Below are 19484 nucleotides of genomic sequence, written 5' to 3' on the forward strand. Positions count from 1 at the left end.
CCACTGCTCTACTCAGGTTATGTCAGTTTGCCTCCTTCTCTGTACTGCCTCTGTAAGTACAAAGAGGTACAATGGGGAGATAATCTCTCACCTTCATACAGGCTATGATGTACTGCACATGTGCAGCAAACAGAAATACATTTTGCAGGAAAAAACTTTGCAAAATGCATTTACATTAATCTATTCACAAGGTCCTTATTGAGAATGATAGGGAAACAAAGACAGAATAAAGCGAACAACAGATAGAGGGGAATATGTGTCAAGGCTAGGAGAGAGATACAGTGCAAGTAATTCAGCATCCAATTGCCATTTTACAGGCTGTGTTTGAAAATTGACAGGAGCTGATTGGCTGGTACTTCATTTCTCTCCAAGGTTTGACACATCTCCCCCAGAATGAGAAAGTGAGAAAAAGCATTTGTCAGTCTGAAAATGTAAGCAATTCATAAAAGTCCAATTTATTTAAAGTTCTAGTTATGTTTTACTTTGATCCGCCCCAGCTTCGCACGGGAGCAATTTTGAAATTATGGCGATAGACTTTTTTAACCTAGGTCTTTTAAGATTTCCCTGTAGACGACATTAGTCATTTGAGGGGTTGAGTATGCTTTACCGGCAGCCGGAATCCTGGAGGTCAGCATCCCGGCCGCAGAATGCCGGCGGAGGGGCGATCGCAACTAAGCCCCTTGCGGGCTCGGTGGTGAGCTACGCTCACCACAGGTTCTATTCCCACTCTTTGGATGTCGTGGACACCCACAATTGGGAATCGTACGTGTTAGTCGGCATGCCGACTGTCTGGATTTTCAGGGGGCGGGATGCAGGGGTCGGTATTGTGACCTGAGGTCTCCTGACCACCGGTCACAGAACTACGTCCCCTCCTGAGGGGTGACATGTGCTTAAATTAGTCCAACTACCCCCCATTACACTCATGTATGTGCAGGACAAGATGTGGTGTTCCTGGTCAGTGGATTTCTCTATTATCACAGTCCAACACAGGCTACAAACAAAAATCTAATTAAGCTAACACACTATACCAGCATACAGTGCCGTATCTAGACTTTTTGGTGCCCTGTTCCAGTGAGAGAATTGGTGCCAACATCCTTTTTCTAACAGGGACATAAGGCGCATGCCTCGTGGTGAAGGGGCATGATAAGATTGATCCCAGAGAAAACCCATGCTATGATACCCCTTCCTACATTTTATATACAGTATACACAAATCCTCTTTATACCACATTCATGCACTTAACTTGAGAGCTTGCTGTTATTCACTTACAATACCCATTATTGAAAAACACATTTAAATATACTGCCATACCCATTCAAACCTATAAGCTGTTGAATTCTAATCATTGAGCTATTATGATCACTATATGAAGCTACTGATACTTTGTAAAAAAAAATAATCAGCATTGAAATTGAGCAGATCTATGTAGTGTGCAGCCACACATCCAATCTCTTGCAGCCACACACTACATAGATCTGCTCAGTCGCAATGCTAATCACCCCTTCACAAAGGACAAGGTAAGATTCAAACAGAATTCTCTAGCTTAGAATTATCTACCTTTCTCTTTAAGGGCACATAGCTCAATGAAAAGAGTGTTTAAATGCAATGCCACAGGCAATGGGTTACAATCCTGGGCATGTCAGCATCTTGACATGCAATAAAGGACAGTGTGACTGAATATCAAAGAAATCTCAAGTTGAGTTCTTGAATGTTGTATAGGTATTCGCAACAGCAGGGGAGGGGTAGGAGAAAGGGGCGGTGAGGATAGGCTGGGCTTCAAAAAGGGGGAATCTGCAAGTGAAAGTAATTAAAACAGATAATTGACAAGTGCCAACAACGCCCGTTATCCAGCTGCGCTATGTGCGGTGCCCCCTCCGCACACACCTAGTTACGGCCCTGCCAGCATATTCAACACATAGACGGCTGCATTTATATAATGTACCTACTTTTCCTCTCTGGTTCCTCAGATCCTTCGGCATCAGATAATAAGGCAGGTGTGACGTAAAGAGGCGAGGAGAGAGGCAGCTGCCAAAATCAGTTTTGTTCATATTGCTTTCAATCCATGGAGCTTTGGCCATGTTGTCAACATTGTCTTCTACATTGCCTTGTTTTTCTTTGAGTATCTGACAGAGGATATTTTGTGTCCAAATTGTTCCTTTGTAGAGAAAATGATGCTTCATTAGCTGCTTTGTACATTATTCAATATAACTGGTGTTTGCAAAATAACAGTTATTGCATTTGTAAATACTTTTTGTTTAAAGGGACACTATCATTTTATTTTTAATAAATATTTATGCAAATTGAGTACAACATGTTTTTGTTTTGTTTATGCTATTACTATACTACACTTGTTATGGAGCATTTATTGCAATGAAGATACTGAGCGGACCATGTATCATTAAATATTTCTGGTTTATTCCTTTCGGAGTCCCTACCCCTTTGGGTGTAGATTGTTAAATCTGTGACACCCCATCAGAGTTGCCACGGACATTTAACTTATTTCTGCGCCCGTTTTCCCCCTCTACAAAATACAGCCTGGCTAAATACTTTGAGACTTCAGCAAGGAAAGGGTTAAGAACATTTTCTATGCTATAGCTGTCATGCGCTTGGACAGTTAACAGCCGTGTGCCGAGTCTGTTGGCAGTTGGGCGGCGGCCATCTTAGGAGGATGGGCAGAGTGAAACAGGACCTAGGAGCAGAAGGTGCTGAGCTGATTTGGTGGTGTACATGGTGACCAAAGGAGACTCCTTACCTGATCTTCAATAAATCAGAGTCCAGCAGCTGACAAAGAGAGTGTCTATGGAGTGGTGAGCAGACTACGTCAGCCCTGAGGCAAAATAGCCACTTCTAGTGAGATCCAGGAGCCCCATTGCAGACTATACATTCTCACACTCCCTGTCACAGACTCCCTGGTATACAAGAGATCACAGTTTTATACAGTAAATTAGCCAGTTTCTATAGTAATAACACCCTTTATGAGACTGATTAGAGCCATCAAATAGCAGTAAGCACCTCTGTGCAGAAGCAGACAGTCATGTGCCGCAGTTTTCTCAGCACACAGCCAGAACTTTGTAGCGCAGTAAGGAACAATACTGCCTTAGTTACACAGACAGCTTAAAGGATTCAGGACTCTATATCACAGGGGCCTGCAGCTGATGTACTGCTCCCAGTCAGACAGTGTAAATGTAACAATTGAGTACAGTAACCTTTTTGGAGTACAGGTCAGTAACCCTGTTTCACCACCTATTCATTGCAAGCCCTTCCAGATATAGAGAGACTGCTTATAACAGGGACAGAGACACCTTAGCTGCCTATATTGCATTTAAGGATGAGTCAGGATTAAGTGGCACAGTTGTAAACCTACTTATTGCCTGACACAGCCATGTGGATATCGCAGAGAGCCTCCTTTAAGAAAATAGCACCTACAGTACAATCAGTTAATATTACATCCAGACTAGCAAAATAGACTCACAGTTGCCTAAAAATAGTGTGCTGCATCATATTAGAAGTTGCAAAACTGCCCGGTTGGACAGAACCTGCTACACTTCATTTGTTGTAATCCATCCATTGCTACCTTCATCCAAGACTTGTATTAACTATTCTCAGGATATAACTTTCCTAGAAAGGTGCACTATACTCAATGTAGCTAGCTACAAAACTAAAGGTTTTTACGGGGCCCCAATTATAAGAGTATTTTCAGGTGATTGCTTAAAACTGTATATTAGTGTGTAAGGATTGTCAAATGTGGATATTGTTTCTTGTGCTTTATTGTTCTTTGCATGAAAATGGTATGTGACTAGCATAGACATTGAGGTTAATCTAAATTGCCATTATATGAGATAATCTCAAATTTCTACAGCTGATAAAAACTTATAGCAGTGTTTCAGTAGAATAAAAATTCATATAGAGAAATTGTGTAATCAATGCCTGTGTGCAATATATCCTGAACTATATTGTAAGTTGCTGGTGAAACTTATTCCTGTTAGAAGCTACAGACACTAGGTCCAGGTGAGGAACACCAGAAAAGATATAGTAACACATTAAACCAGAGGGTTAGACTTCCTAATACTTACCTGTAAATTGTTGACTTCAGTGATACCTACTTTAGGGTGTCACACATCCGGGCATAAAAGTTGCATACTGCATGACAATTCTGGGCGCTAATATCGTGCCCAGTTCTCATTGAGTATGTATTGATAAATGGACCCCATAAATTTAAGTCCTTGATTGAATGGAGAAGACAGAGGGAGTATGCCTTTAATTTGTGCCATAGAAATCAGAGCAGAGCATAGATTTAATGCAAATGAAAGTAAATTAAATTAAACTAATAATAATTATAAGGAGGAGCCTACCAAAAAAAACAAACACGAGTGAGCGCTTAATCTTACTTGCTAATTTATTAATTGAACTGGAAAAATTGCAGCTTCCAGGATAGGGGACTGCTGTCATGCTTAATATAGCAATAGACATTGAATGGGTATCCATATGCACTTAATCTGCTTTCATTTACTGCATGAAATTTATGCCAATCCAGCTCCACATCAGTGTAATTATTAAGAGTCTCCTTACCTCCTGGCTGCTGGTTTTAGAGTTATTAAAAGGTGTTAAATGGATCATTTTTATTTATGGTTGAAAAATTATAGCAAGGAATTTTTTTTTCATCAAATGAAAGCCTTTCCAGCATTTTGTGGTACAGAAAAATGTCTGGATAACTTTTCAGTGTTTTTTTCACATATTTGTAAAAAGTTGTAATAAACACTTTTACCTCTCATCTGCAAGTTCAAAAACCCCTCTCCCATCAATACCCCTCCAGGTTCCGGTCACTGGCAAAACCTCACAAAATGTGCAAAATAATTTTGTTCTTGTTTAGGTAATCAGTTACATTGCTGGAAATAGAATGTTTCCAGCAAAGAACTCCCCATCCTGCCCAAGTCCAGTCTGAACCACTCATCAGAGGGCATACAATATTGCTCCCCTACAGTACTTGGCACACAGTGCAAACGAATTCATCTGCCAACATAGCTGTATTGGGGGAAAAGAAGAAACATTTCAATGTAGGATAAACAGTGGTTGAAGTGGGGCGGTATATGGCGGTATGGTATACCGCCACTTCTTCCACCGACCCGGAAATAAAAGTGTGCAGCAGGAGGCGAGGGAAGTGGCCATCCTGCTGCACATTGTGCTCCCGTCCCAGCTCGGCGGCCGGCGGCTGTGTAGAGCGCTGTAGTAGCTCACAGCCGCCCAGCCGCCCGCCGCCACCGCCAGCCCGCCTCCCGCATGACACCCCACGGCTGCTCGGCTCCCGCCCCCCTGACAGCGCAGCTGTCCAGGACATGTGTGTGTGTGTGTGTGTGTGTGTGTGTGTGTGTGTGTGTGTGTGTGTGTAAATGTGGCTGCGTGTGTGTGTGACTGTGAGTATGTAGATATGTGGCTTTGTGTGTATACCTGAACTGGCCCGAGTGGGGGGGGGGGGGGCAATATGATCTTTTTCGCCTCCGGGCGTCTGGTATTAACTTACGCCCCTGGGCAGCCGCCCGCCGCCACCAGCCACCCACCGCTGCCAGCCACTCACCGCCGCCAGCCAGCAGCCGTCCACCGCCGCCAGCCGCTCACTGCCACCAGCCGCTCATCCGCAACAAATGGCGGTCAGAGGGACCTCACCGCACCAAAGGCCTCCTTATCACCGCCGCTGCCTCCGCCGACCACAGTCAGGTAATGTTCCCCTGCTGTCATCCTCTCTCCCTGTCGTTACTGTCCCTACTGTCACTCTCTCTCTCCCTGCTGTCACTGTCGTCACTCTCTCTCTCCCTGTCACTCTCTCTCTCCCTGTCGGCACTCTCTCTCTCCCTGTCGTTACTCTCTCTCCCTGTCGTTACTCTCTCTCCCTGTCATCACTCTCTCTCCCTGTCGTCACTCTCTATCTCCCTGTCCCTGCTGTCACTCTGGCTGTCCCTGCTGTCACAATTTCAGCTCATTCAGTGTGCTATAATGTGAATTTTGGCTCATTCAGTGTGCTATAATGTGAATTTCGGCTCATTCAGTGTGCTATAATGTGAATTTTGGCTCATTCAGTGTGCTACAATGTGAATTTCGGCTCATTCAGTGTGCTACAATGTGAATTTCGACTCATTCAGTGGGCTATAATGTGAATTTCGGCTCATTCAGTGTGCTACAATGTGAATTTCGACTCATTCAGTGTGCTATAATGTGAATTTCGGCTCATTCAGTGTGCTATAATGTGAATTTCGGCTCATTCAGTGTGCTACAATGTGAATTTCAGCTCATTCAGTGTGCTACAATGTGAATTTCGGCTCATTCAGTGTGCTACAATGTGAATTTCGACTCATTCAGTGTGCTATAATGTGAATTCCGGCTCATTCAGTGTGCTATAATGTGAATTTCGGCTCATTCAGTGTGCTACAATGTGAATTTCGGCTCATTCAGTGTGCTACAATGTGAATTTCGGCTCATTCAGTGTGCTATAATGTGAATTTCGGCTCATTCAGTGTGCTATAATGTGAATTTCGGCTAATTCAGTGTGCTATTTGTGAATTTCAGCTCGTACCGTGTGCTATAAGGTGAAAGGGACACCAGTACTAGATAGTATAAGGGGTTCTACTACACTGGGCAAGCCCCCTTTTTGGTGACCATGCCCCATTTTGTGACTACGCCCCCTTTTCAGGACCGCGCGAGCATAATTGCATCCTTGACTTTTGCATACCACCACTTCAAAATTTCCACTTCGACCACTGTGGATAAATATATAGTAGTATAAAAATTACTTGTTATGATTGTTTTATTATGTACATAGGACCCAATTCAGACCTGATTGCAAAATTTTTCTCTAATGGGAAAAACCATGTGCACTGCAGGTGGGGCAGATATAACATGTGCAGAGAGAATTAGATTTGGGTGGGGGGTGTTCAAACTGAAATATAAATTGCAGTGTAAAAATAAAGCAGCCAGTATTTACCCTGCACAGAAACAAAATAACCCACCCAAATCTAATTCTCTCTGGCCCTCATTCCGAGTTGATCGTTTGCTAGCTACTTTTAGCAGCAGTGCACACGCTAAGCCGCCGCCCTCTGGGAGTGTATCTTAGCTTAGCAGAAGTGCGAAAGAAAGAGTAGCAGAATTGCTAATAAAAAATGTCATGCCGTTTCTGAGTAGCTCCAGACCTACTCCTATCTTGCGATCACTGCAGTCAGTTTAGTTCCTGGTTTGACGTCACAATCACGCCCTGCGTTCGGCCAGCCACTCCCCCGTTTCTCCAGCGTTTTTGCCTGGCACGCCTGCGTTTTTTAGCACACTCCCTGAAAACGTAGAGTTGCCGCCTAGAAACACCCACTTCCTGTCAATCATACTACGAACACTCAAGCGACTGAAAAACGTCGCTCGAGCTTCTGTACAACGACAAAGTTTTGTGTGAAAGTACTTAGCGCATGCGCGCTGCGTACCATGCACATAAATGGCGATTTTTCACCTGATCGCTGCGCTGCGAAAAACGGCAGCGAGCGATCAACTCGGAATGAGGGCCTCTGTACATGTTACAGCAGCCCCACTTGCACTGCACATAGTTTTGCCCATTAGAAAAAGATTTTGCTATTGCGATCAGGTCTGAATTAGGCCCATAATTCAATAGTAGGTCAACATATTTAAAAATATTATATAATATAAGAATATGGGCTAAAGGGAACTAATAAAGGGAAAATGCAGTAAAACCCCTGTTTTCGGGGGTTTTACCGCGTTTTCATATGTACTAACCCCCGGCCGCCGGGTTTTCGCCGCCAAGGGTATCTCCATCTTTTGATGGCGATACCCTATAGAAGTCTATGGGCTTCTTACCGCCGGCTGCTGCATCCTGCCGCCCCGCGACGCTGACGCAGACCCCACTCCCCCCGGCATACCTCCGTCCAGGCAGCCCTGGGGTCGGGAACCAAACTCCTCCTCCCCCTACCAACACACCTGGAGGTCCCTCCAGCTGCAAGGAGAAGGAGGCGGCGCCCGGGACAGCCTGCTGCCTGCTTCCCGGCATATGAGGAGATGGAGAGCCCAGGTAGGTGACATTGCGATGTTAATCACATATGTTAATTCATATGCAATTAGCATCGCTTCGGTGGGTGGTGATGTATGTTAATACATCCCACACTATGATTATAGAAGTAAACTGCATACAAAATAAAGAGATTTATGGTAGACTTACCATGGTTAAATCTCTTTCTGCGAGGTACCCTTTGAAGAAGTCTGGTGAGACGAAACGCGTTGGTTTCCCTGCAGTGACCCCCCTTGCCTATCTTAAAAGTTAAGTCAGAATTCCTTACCTTTTACAAAGACTTTTTATGCTTTTACCAATGCTTGTGAAATCTTTTATGTTTTATTCCACTTTTATATATATTATTAAAAAACTTGTTTGTTAATCTTATATATTTTTTGGCTCATAAATTTTAACTTTTAATGATCATGTTTTAAACAACACCAGTCGCCGATACCCATATTCCCCCATTATATACAAATATTTGTTTACATAGCAACAAACAGCTGCCAGTGGTGATTTTGACATAACAGAAGCCAGTACTGCGGTTCCCCCATCTACTGGCCAAAGAAAATTTTTAAGTAAAAATAATAAAATGTTGTGAACCCCCAGCCACAGGATACTTTTGGGCAAACTCAGATTCTTGGCACAATACACAAACCCAAACAGACACAGCACGCTAGGAAGAGGAAGATGGATCAAGTGTACAGGAAAAATACTCACAGGCTACAAACCAAAAAAGAACACAACAACCCCCTTTCAGCATAAGGGAGTTGTCCATTCTGGCCACACAAGCCAAAACAAATACATAAAGGCAACATGGCAAACATGGGTGCTGGGCATCTGGAGAGACATTACTTTCTCTTCTTTCGCCCCGCCTGATGTGGTTGGTCACGGCTCGGTCTGCGAAGAGACCTTCGAGGGCCCTGCCCAGTGGGATCTTCTTCCTGGGCAGGGGTAGGGTAGGGAGCAGATGTGCCTGGCTCCCTGCCACTGTGGGCAAGGCGTACAGCGATGTCCTATAGAGCTTGCACAACAGAGCTGGAGTGTTGTTGTACCGAGGAGGCGAGTTCGGCATGGCCCTGCCTGATCTCTGCCAGACCTTGGCAGAGGTGAGCCACACCTTGTCCAACACAGGTTGTGTGCTCAGTGAGCCGGACAGATATCTGGCTTACCTCCCGGAGCATCCTGAAATTGTGTCAGCCTCTCACCATGACTGGCAATTTCAGAGAGAATCCCCGGGATAGCAGAGGGTTGGGTGGGGGGGGCAGTTGGAATCTGGCCAGGTGGAATCTGCCGACCCAAACTGGAGGACTCACTAGGTCCCTCCACCTCAGCCTCAGCCGGATACCCCTCCACTGACTCACTATGCTCACCCTCCTGTGCTGTGTTATGTTAAAAGCAAATAAAAGAATGAGAGACAAAAGGACAGAAACAAAAAAACAAAAAACAAAGTCACAACTTTGAAAATAACACTAAAAAAATTACATTCTATGTGTGTGTAAACTTACCTGGCAAGTCATGTAGGTTAACAATTTCAAGCAGGTCCGTGTCCATCCGAGACACCCCACTCCCCTCCTCGTAGCTCACACAGTCCATCGCCAGCTCCTCCAGGTCTGTATACTCCACAGTGGCAGCGGGACCTTCCCCTGTTGCCCTCGAGGCATTCCACTCCGCAGACCTCTTGCCCTTCAGGCGGGACTTGAAGTCGGCCCAACTACATATGTGATTAGAATTAGGGGTAAGGGACATAAAAGTTATAAATACCTGTTTTGATTACTTGTACACATGTTATGTATTTGGTTGCTATATGCAACATCACATATAGCCAAGTTTAAAAAAAAAATTAACATAAAATTGTGTGTCAATATACACTTACCGTCTTCTAACTTCCTGTGGGGTGCGGACAATTGAGCCGACTTAATTTACGGAATCTGTAATGTCCCTCCAGATGTGATCTTTTGTCGCAGCACCCATGTTTTTGCTGCCTCTATGTATTCTATCCATGGCTTGTGTGACCAGAACTCGCAGCTCCCTCTTAGAAAAGGCGGGCTGACGCCTTCTCTTTTTGGTTGTAGCCTGTGAGGTATCGTCCTGTACCTGCTCACCATCTTCCTCTTCACTTGCTGGTTGTGTTGTTTGGGTTTGTGTTATTAGTCCAGAATCTACCTCAGTTTCCCCAGTATCTGTGTCTGGCAGGGGACTCACAGCATACCCCTGTGTGTTTTGGTCAGTAGATGGGGTTGCCCCAGTACTAGGTCCTGCTATTTCTCCATCACCACTGGCAGCTTCTAGCAGCTGCTGGCGCAGCACTATTCTTCTGGCTGTTACGGTGGTCATCTGCTGCTGCAGCAAGCTTAACTCTGCAGCCATTTGTTCAGGAGTAGCCATGTTGCTGATGTCATGTGCGTTGGCACAGCTGTCTGGCGATTTATAGTGCGTGTGATTTTCTGTGCGGGAAATCGCACAGGTGCTAATTACACTAATTTTTCCAGTAATTGCAGTACTGGCTATTTAAACGGCATGCATGCAGCCTGTGTTTGTGGGTGTATGTCATGAAGCTGAAGAGAAGCTAGGAGGACGTGTTGCAAAATAACTATTGATTTGTGTAAGTTTTTTAGCTGTACATTGCAAACTAATGTGCGTTTGCTAGATTGCTATTTTTTACTGTTATGTTGCGGACGCCGTGCTTTTTATAACCTTAAAAATGGGTTTAAAATAGTTCTTATATAACAACAAAGAGTATGTAGGGGGGACCAATGCTGGGGTTTTTTTTTGTGGATCACTTTATGGTTTTTTTTTTTCCTTTAGTATCTGTGTATACATTTAGTATCTAATAGTTGCTTAACATGTAATTTGCAGTGTTACCGTTCTAGGGGTTACAGTGTGTTTGGGCCTATTCTCAGTGTCCTTTTCTCTCTCTTGTAGGTTGCTCTTTCTTTTTGTTTGGGTCTTATTATTAAGTGCCAAAGTAGGCCAACTTTGTTTTTCTGAAAAAGAGTTTCTTTATTTTTCTGAGCAGGTAAGTAGCCTGTCCAATGGTGGGCTGGTGTTGGAGGGGTTACATTGTGTTTGGGCCTATTCTCAGTGTCCTTTACTGTCTCTTGTAGGTTGCTCTTTCTTTTTGTTTGGGTGTTATTATTAAGTGCCAAAGTAGGCCAACTTTGTTTTTCTGAAAAAGAGTTTCTTTATTTTTCTGAGCAGGCAAGTAGCCTGTCCAATGGTGGGCTGGTGTTGGAGGGGTTACAGTGTGTTTGGGCCTATTATCATAGTCATATTTACATTTTTTCCAAAAGTGCCAAAGTATGCAGTTTGTTTTGTTCTTCCTTTGCGGAAATATTCGTTTAGTTTGTAAGTTACATGTCGTTGCCATTGTTTTCTGAATTTGATAGGTTTATTTTGTAGTAGTCCATACTTTGTAGGTTAATCATATATTGTTGAGTATGTCAAACTAGTAATTTTATGGGGGTTTTTGGCTGTGTTTCTTTTTGTTTTGTTTTGTTGGTTTCATGGAAAACAATGTTGTAGCTACGTAGGTAAATGTGCTTTAATTTAATTATTTATTGTGTTTGTTCCTGTTTTTGTTCCTGTTTTCATCATGAAGATATGGAGTACGCTCCTGAAGTTTTTGATCTGCCATACACATAATTTTTATTGGGGCAATGTGTGTTGTTAATTGATTGTGTGTTTTAATGTTTCCTACCTTCATTTGAAGATGCAGATGGCCATATATGTTGGTGCGGAAGCCCTCCCACCCCAACCGGTGGAAGCCCTCCCACCCCAACCGGCTCCTCATCCTCCAAAGGCAATTTACCGTACCCGTGTCACCCTTTTTGGAATGCCTGATGACGTGGTATTGCGCAGATACAGGCTGCCACCTCACCTAATCCTAGACACTCTCTCCATAATAGAGAGTGATCTAGAACAATCCATTAGGTATCCTACAGCAAGTAACCCCTACTTTTAATTTTGTGTGTTTTTGTTGGATTTTTTTGTGGAAGAAATAAATTTTTATCGAGATCCAGTATTGGAGAATTCTTTGACAAGGTTCTGAGATTCCACGGATACAGCCAAAAAGAAACCTTTTGATGAATATAGGGCTCATAATAATGGTGAGTGAATTTCCATATGTCCTATGATGTCCAATAAGATGTTCAAATAAAAGATACCTTTATATGGGTGAATCTGACTGACCGTCAGTGAGTGAGGTACATCCAATGAATGAGTCAGTAGAGAACTTCCTATAATGTTGAATTGATTGTCAAAGTCTTCAATCAACGGTGTAGAGATTTTAAGGAGTAGTATACATTCAGCGCTGGTGGACCACCTCTGTTTTTTTCTATCCTACAGCAATACCAGCATTGACACAATTCCTTGCTGTGTTACATTTTTTGGCCACTGGTTCTTTCCAGCATGTAGTTGGGGATCTGGTTGGCATGTCGCAGGGCCAGTTCAGTAAGGTCCTGCGGCGTGTCATCCAAGCTTTCCTCACCAGAGTGAAGCAGTTCATAGCAATGCCTTTGGATGCTGGTGCCCTGGCTGTGGTGAAGCGGCAATTTCAGGAAGGGGGTAGTTGCTTCCCACACGTTATTGGGGTTGTGGATGGGACACATGTTGCCACTGTTGCGCCAAAACATAATGAAGAAATCTATAGAAACAGGAAACTGTTTCATTCTCTGAATGTCATGGTTGTTTGTGGCCCATCCCTCCAGATCCTGTCCCTGAATGCTATGTTCCCCGGGAATTCCCATTACGCACATGTGATTCGCCAATCAGGGATCTGGCAAAGATTAAGACTGTTGGAAGGCCAAGACATGTGGCTATTGGGTGAGGTTTTTTTTGGTGTTTTTGAACACTCCTATTTTAAAAATTGCATCTTTTAAAAGTTTTTGTTTCCTTTTTCTATTCTCATATTCTACAACAGGAGATCGTGGATATCCTTGCACCCCCTGGCTCATGACTCCTTACAGCAAACCAAGGCCAGAACCACAGTCGGCATTTAACTCTGTGCTTACTGCCACTAGACAGCTGGTGGAGCGCACGATTGGGGTTCTTAAAGGGCGGTTTCGTGTGCTCCACCGCACTGGTGGCGACATCATGTATTCGCAGGAGATGGTAAGTAAAATTGTGGTCCTGTGCGCTATACTACATAACATTACTGTAAGGAGTCGCGTAGAGCTTCCACAGTCGGAGGAATTGTCAGATGAGGAGCCAGGGGTTGGACGGGCCTTCCGTGGCGGGAGTGTTAGCCAGCGGGGTCATGCCGTAAGGGCTAGAATTGTACAGGAGTATTTCAGGTATGCTTATGTTATGATAGTAATATACTTTAAATGTTGTTACATTTTTGCAATCTGTCTTTACGTGTAGGGTATTTTGGAATGATGGCATTTTGCTTGCTTTGTAAAGTTGTGAGTGTGTTGCTATTGTATTCTGAGTATTTGATAAAGTGTCTGAGTACAGATTTGTTCTATACTGTTCTCCTTATCATGTGTATATCAATGTGCTATTTTTCATCAATGGGATTACTGATCCATTCTGTTTGATTATATGCAGTTGTGGGCGTGCAAATTTGTTATTATTATTTTTTTTTTTTTAATGTGTAATTGTGTTCTAAATCAAAAATGACACCACCCTTAACCTTTTTTTAAATTTATTTATTTTTTTTGCCTCTGTTTACCAACCAAATGCCCCAACATCTGCCCAACAAAACTCTACTTTGTGACTTTGTGTAGCTGATTGGTCCTGCAAAATGTGGTGAGTAAACTTGATCAAACTATCTCTGTGTGTAGCATTTTCTCTTGGTCTATGTGTGTGTGTGTGTTTTTATTTTTTATGTAATTTGTCTATTTAGTGATCCCCTAAAGATATACCTATATATGTGTGTGTATTTATTTCTCTCTCTCTCTCTCTCTCTCTCTAGATATATATATATATATATATATATATTTAGTTTTTATTTATATATGTTTCTATATATATATATATATATATATATATCTGTCTATCTATCTCCCTCCCCCTCTCTCTCTCTCTATGTATATATATATATATATATATATATATTGTGTGCAATATCTCTATCTATATATATATATATATATATATATATAGTAAAGCAAAAAAACTGCGGCACTCAGAGGCTTGATGCAAAACGTGATGTATTAAAATTAACACATGAATTCCAACGTTTCGGGGTTGGCACACCCCTTTGTCAAGGATAAGCAGCAATGCATATAACAATATGTGGACCGGCACTCCTCCTAATAATGTTAGATGCTCTGGTGCCTCCAGAACACAATTGTTGTAGTAAAGCAAAAAAACTGCGGCACTCAGAGGCTTGATGCAAAACGTGATGTATTAAAATTAACACATGAATTCCAACGTTTCAGGGTTGGCACACCCCTTTGTCAAGGATAATCCTTGACAAAGGGGTGTGCCAACCCCGAAACGTTGGAATTCATGTGTTAATTTTAATACATCACGTTTTGCATCAAGCCTCTGAGTGCCGCAGTTTTTTTGCTTTACTACAACAATTTTGTTCTGGAGGCACCAGAGCATCTAACATTATTAGGAGGAGTGCCGGTCCACATATTGTTATATATATATATATATATATATATACAGGTTGAGTATCCCTTATCCAAAATGCTTGGGACCAGAGGTATTTTGGATATGGGATTTTTCCGTATTTTGGAATAATTGCATACCATAATGAGATATCATGGCAATGGGACCTATATCTAAGCACATAATGCATTTATGTTACATATACACCTTATACACACAGCCTGAAGGTCATTTTAGACAATATTTTTTATAACTTTGTGCATTAAACAAAGTGTGTGTACATTCACACAATTCATTTATGTTTCATATACACCTTATACACACAGCCTGAAGGTCATTTAATACAATATTTTTTATAACTTTGTGTATTAAACAACGTTTGTGTACACTGAGCCATCAGAAAACAAAGGTTTTACTATCTCACTCTCACTCAAAAAAGTCCGTATTTCGGAATATTCCGTATTTCGGAATATTTGGATATGGGATACTCAACCTGTATATATTTATATATATATATATATTTATATATGGATTATTTTTAAAAAAGTAAAAAAAGATATATAGAGAGAGAGGGAGAGAGAGAGATAAACATTTGTCAGTTATGTTCATTTGTAATTTAAACTATAAACCAAAAAGAAAGAAAATTGAGAAGCAGGAATCCGCAGACGCAGTAAGTTAAACACATTAAAATGTGTTCAAATCAGCATTAAACTGTGATTAGTAGCACTAACAAAATTTTTATGAAATTTTTTTATTATGCATAATTTTGCTTAGATGTGATAAAGTGAGATTATTAGCAGACCTTATTATTAAACTATAGTACCCAAAACATACCACACTTAACCAGTTTACACAGTGTGTGTGCTTAGGGCTTGCAGTACAGAATGGGGAGCAGAGTGCTTAGGGGAAAGTGTTTATTGTTGTGGTGAGTCGGCACACAGGCTGTAGGCTGGAGACATAACTAACTTTGTATTTGTAAATGAACATAACAATGTTATTTTGTAATGCACATGGACATGTTTTTTGTTTACAATTTTTTTTTTATATTGTGATTCTAGGGCAAGCACAACGGCAAGCTCAGCAAGCAGCAGCAGCATCACCATCACCTCCAGCCACCTCCCCACCACAAACTCCATCACCCCATCAACACCCTGAACCCCAACAACCAACTTCCCCTTCCTCACCAACAACCACCCCCTCTCCAACCCCCTCCTCCTCTCTTTCCCAAACCCCCACTCGAACCCCCTCACCCTCTCTTTCACAACCCCCCTCTGGAACCCCCTCCCCCCTCTTTCACAATCGCCATCTCCAACCCCCTCCCCCTCTCTTTCACAATCACCATCTCCAACCCCCTCCCCCTCTCTTGCCCAACCCACCTCTCAGCCCCCCTCCCCCTCTGTGTTCCAACCCACCTCTCAGCCCCCCTCACCCTCTCTTGGCCAACCCACCTTTCAGCCCCACTCCCCCTCTCTGGTCCAACCCACCTCTCAGCCCCCCTCCCCCTCTCTGGCCCAACCCACCTCTCAGCCCCCCTCTCCCTCTCTGGCCCAAACACCCTCTCAGCCCCACTCCCCCTCTCTGGCCCAACCCACCTCTCAGCCCCCCTCCCCCTCTCTGGCCCAACCCACCTCTCAGCCCCCCTCTCTGGCCCAAACACCCTCTCATCCCCACTCCCCCTCTCTGGACCACACACCCTCTCCGCCCCCCTCCCCCTCTCAATCAGACCCACCCTCTCTAAACAACTCACCCTTCCATCCTCCTTCCCCAATCCAGCCTCCTTCCCCAATCCAGCCTCCTTCACCACTCACTGAATGGGCAGCAGAGGCCCCCGAGGAGTTTGAGGGTGATGGGCATGTGGAAGATGCTAGTAAGTTTTAACACATTTAAATTGTATTTGTTAGCTACTTTAAATTCAATTTCAAATACATGCAGTGTTGTACTGGGGCCAATCTTGGCCCAAGGAAAATTGTTTGTCTTCTTCATCATGGTATGGATGTAGCATTTACATTTGTGCGTAGATCATTAGATGTACAGTGTCAACGTCTACAATGTTTAGGCTGTCCACTCTAGGTCGACACTCATTAGGTCGACAGGGTTGCCAGGACAACAGGGTTTATATGTGCTAGGTTGTCAGGTTAAAAGTTAGACCTGAGGGAATTTTGGTATGTTGTTGTCCTTTTTAACTTAGAGTGCCTGGGTATCCCAATATTTGCACAGTCAACTCGCATGCTTCACTTTGTTTGCCAGGCTTAGGACACGGTGAGTCGATACACTACCGCTTACATCGTTTGCAATTTCCATTGCAATCGGATTACACATGCCGCATGAAGTGAAAAAATAAAAAAAACATTTGTCATGTCTCCATAAATAACATTTTGATCTTGTGACATGTCGAACTAGCACATGTCAACCTACAGAGGCTGACGTCCATCCAAAGCTAACTGAAAAATAACTGCCCAACAATAGTGTGTTCCAAAAATAAAAAATAAAAATACAGTGTAAGATGTAAGGGGTGTGGCTAATTAGATAGTGTGTGGGTCGACAATGTTTAGGCCCACCAAAATGCAACAGGCAAGACCACAGTATGGAACCTGATCCTTAGGCTGTTCATGCCTGAAATTAGGGCCACTGGTGCTTTCCCCTGTACCCCTGTGTGACAGTCCAAGTCTGGGGACATGTGTTGTTAAAGTGTCAATACAATAATGTTGTTTGACAAAACATAACAAGACCTGTCTCACCTTATGTAGTAAGGCAGGCTTCCAGGGAATGTGGGCATGCTAGTATATGTAGTCCTTCTGAAGATGTTGAGATGCAGTGTGATGAGGCACGTCCAACCCCAAAAAAGGCAAGTGTGGGTCACTCCAGATGTGAATGAATCCCAGCATGGGGTATTACACTTTTAAAATGTTTTTTGAAAGATAAAAACATTTCTGAGCATGCTTGTATGTGTTGGGCTGCTACTGTTTTATCATTAAAACAACCATGATGTAGTCACTTTGCCATTAAAGTGTGCTTTGTGACTTGCTCGTATAATAGGTAATGTGAGTTAGTAATGTTTATTTTTGCTCTTCATTTCAGATGGTGCAGTTGGAGATCCCACAAGTCTGCCTGGCATTCTGGCCAGCATTAAGGCCAATTTGAGGGCCTTGCTGGCCGACGTAGAGAGGCTGAAGATTTTTTTCTAAAAAAAAAAAATGTTGTTTTGAAAAAAAAAGTTTATTACAAATAAAAAAAAGTTGATTGTAAAAAAATAAAACATTTTTATTCAAGTTACGCAGGTGTTGTTTATTAATGCAATAAAGGAACAGCAGATTGGCGACCAGAAATTGGTTATCGTAAACATTTCACACATCTTACTTAAGAATAGTATTTTTATTTTCTTTAACAAAAACAGATTGATTTATGACAGTTAGGAGCTTATTGTTTAGAAAAACATGTAAACACATTTATTCACACACTACACCTCTACACAAAAAGCAAGAATTTAACATTAGGCCAGGCACAGTTTCAACATCTGAAGCTACTATGAAACTGCACAAAATTATTTTGTAGCCGCTCTGCGATCCTTTCGTTCACACTTCTGCTAAGCTAAAATACACTCCCAGTGGGAGGTGGCATAGCGTTTGCACGGCTGCTAAAAACTGCTAGCGAGCGAACAACTCGGAATGACCACCATAGGGAGGCTGAATCCGTAACACACCCTGAGTGAAAGTATGAACGCCAGGAATAGACGAAATTTTTCTCTGAAACCACACCGACAAGGCAGATATATGCACCTTGAGGGAGGCCAAAGACCTAAATCCAGGCCTTGTTGCAGAGAAGCCAGAAGTCTGGAAGTTCTGAATTTGTATGCATCAGAATTCTTAGCAGCACAGCAGGTAAAGTAAGAATTCCAGACCCTGTAATATTTCCTTGCAGATGCCGGTTTTTGGGCCTTCAGCATAGTTTGGATAACCGCCTCAGAGAATACTTTGGCCCTCAGGAGTGATGCTTCAAGAGCCACACCGTCAAAGCCAGTCTGGCTAGGTCTGGGTAGACACAAGGGCCCTGAACGAGGAGGTCTGGGCATTGAGGAAGTAGAAGAGGACGCTCCATCGATAGACCCTGCAGGTTTGAGAATCAATGCCGTCTAGGCCACGCTGGAGCGACTAGTAGTAGTATTCCTCCTTCTAGTTTGAACTTCCGTAGTACCCTGGGCAGGAATGACACTGGAGGGAACACGTAGGGCAGCCAAAAGTTCCATGGAATTGCCAGTGTGTCCACGAATGCTGCTTGAGGATCCCTGGTTCTTAATCTGAAGACCGGAACTTTGTGATTGTGTCGAGACACCATCAGGCCTACATCTGGTAGGCCCCATTTGTCCACTAGGAGTTGAAAGACTTCTTGATGAAGACTCCACTCTCCGGCATGCACGTCCTAACGACTGAGGAAATCCGCTTCCCAGTTGAGGACTCCCGGATTGAACACTCCCAATATTGCTGGCAGATGGCGTTCCACCCAACAAAGGATTTTTGACACTTCCATCATTGCCATGCGGCTTCAAGTGCTGCCCTGATGGTTTATGTATGCCACCGTGGTGGCGTTGTCTGACCGTACTTGAACAGGCCTGTCCTTTAACAGAGGAAGGGCAAGGGACAAAGCAATGAACACTGCCCGCAATTCCAGAATGTTTATCGGGAGGAGTGATTCCTCCTTGGTCCACCGACCCTGGAAAGTGTGTTGCTCCAACACTGCGCCCCAGACCCTCAGACTGGCTTCCGTAGTCAGTAGGTCCCAGTTGGGGATCCAGAAGGGACGGCCCCTACTTAACTGCTGGTCCTGTAGCCACCAGGTCAGCGATAGACGAACCTCCGGAGTCAAGGAGATCATGTGAGATCTGATCCGA

At 43.3% G+C, this 19484-nt stretch overlaps 1 protein-coding gene and 1 long non-coding RNA gene across 2 annotated transcripts in view; one reads left to right on the forward strand and one right to left on the reverse strand.

Moving 5' to 3' along the window:
- The window catches only part of LOC134909865 (amine sulfotransferase-like), a 211438-nt gene that overhangs the window by 124960 nt on the left and 66994 nt on the right, over positions 1-19484 (reverse strand). Inside the window, exon 3 of the mRNA XM_063917192.1 lies at positions 1947-2155. Coding sequence (XP_063773262.1) covers positions 1947-2155 — 209 coding nt within the window. The remainder of the gene's footprint in view (positions 1-1946; positions 2156-19484) is intronic.
- On the forward strand, positions 12642-17786 carry LOC134911560 (uncharacterized). The gene is made up of 4 exons (XR_010176672.1): positions 12642-13147; positions 13765-13786; positions 15658-16466; positions 17678-17786. It is a non-coding gene; the product is annotated as an uncharacterized LOC134911560 (long non-coding RNA).

This window comes from Pseudophryne corroboree, chromosome 4 (assembly GCF_028390025.1).
Source record: "Pseudophryne corroboree isolate aPseCor3 chromosome 4, aPseCor3.hap2, whole genome shotgun sequence".
Taxonomy (NCBI): domain Eukaryota; kingdom Metazoa; phylum Chordata; class Amphibia; order Anura; family Myobatrachidae; genus Pseudophryne; species Pseudophryne corroboree.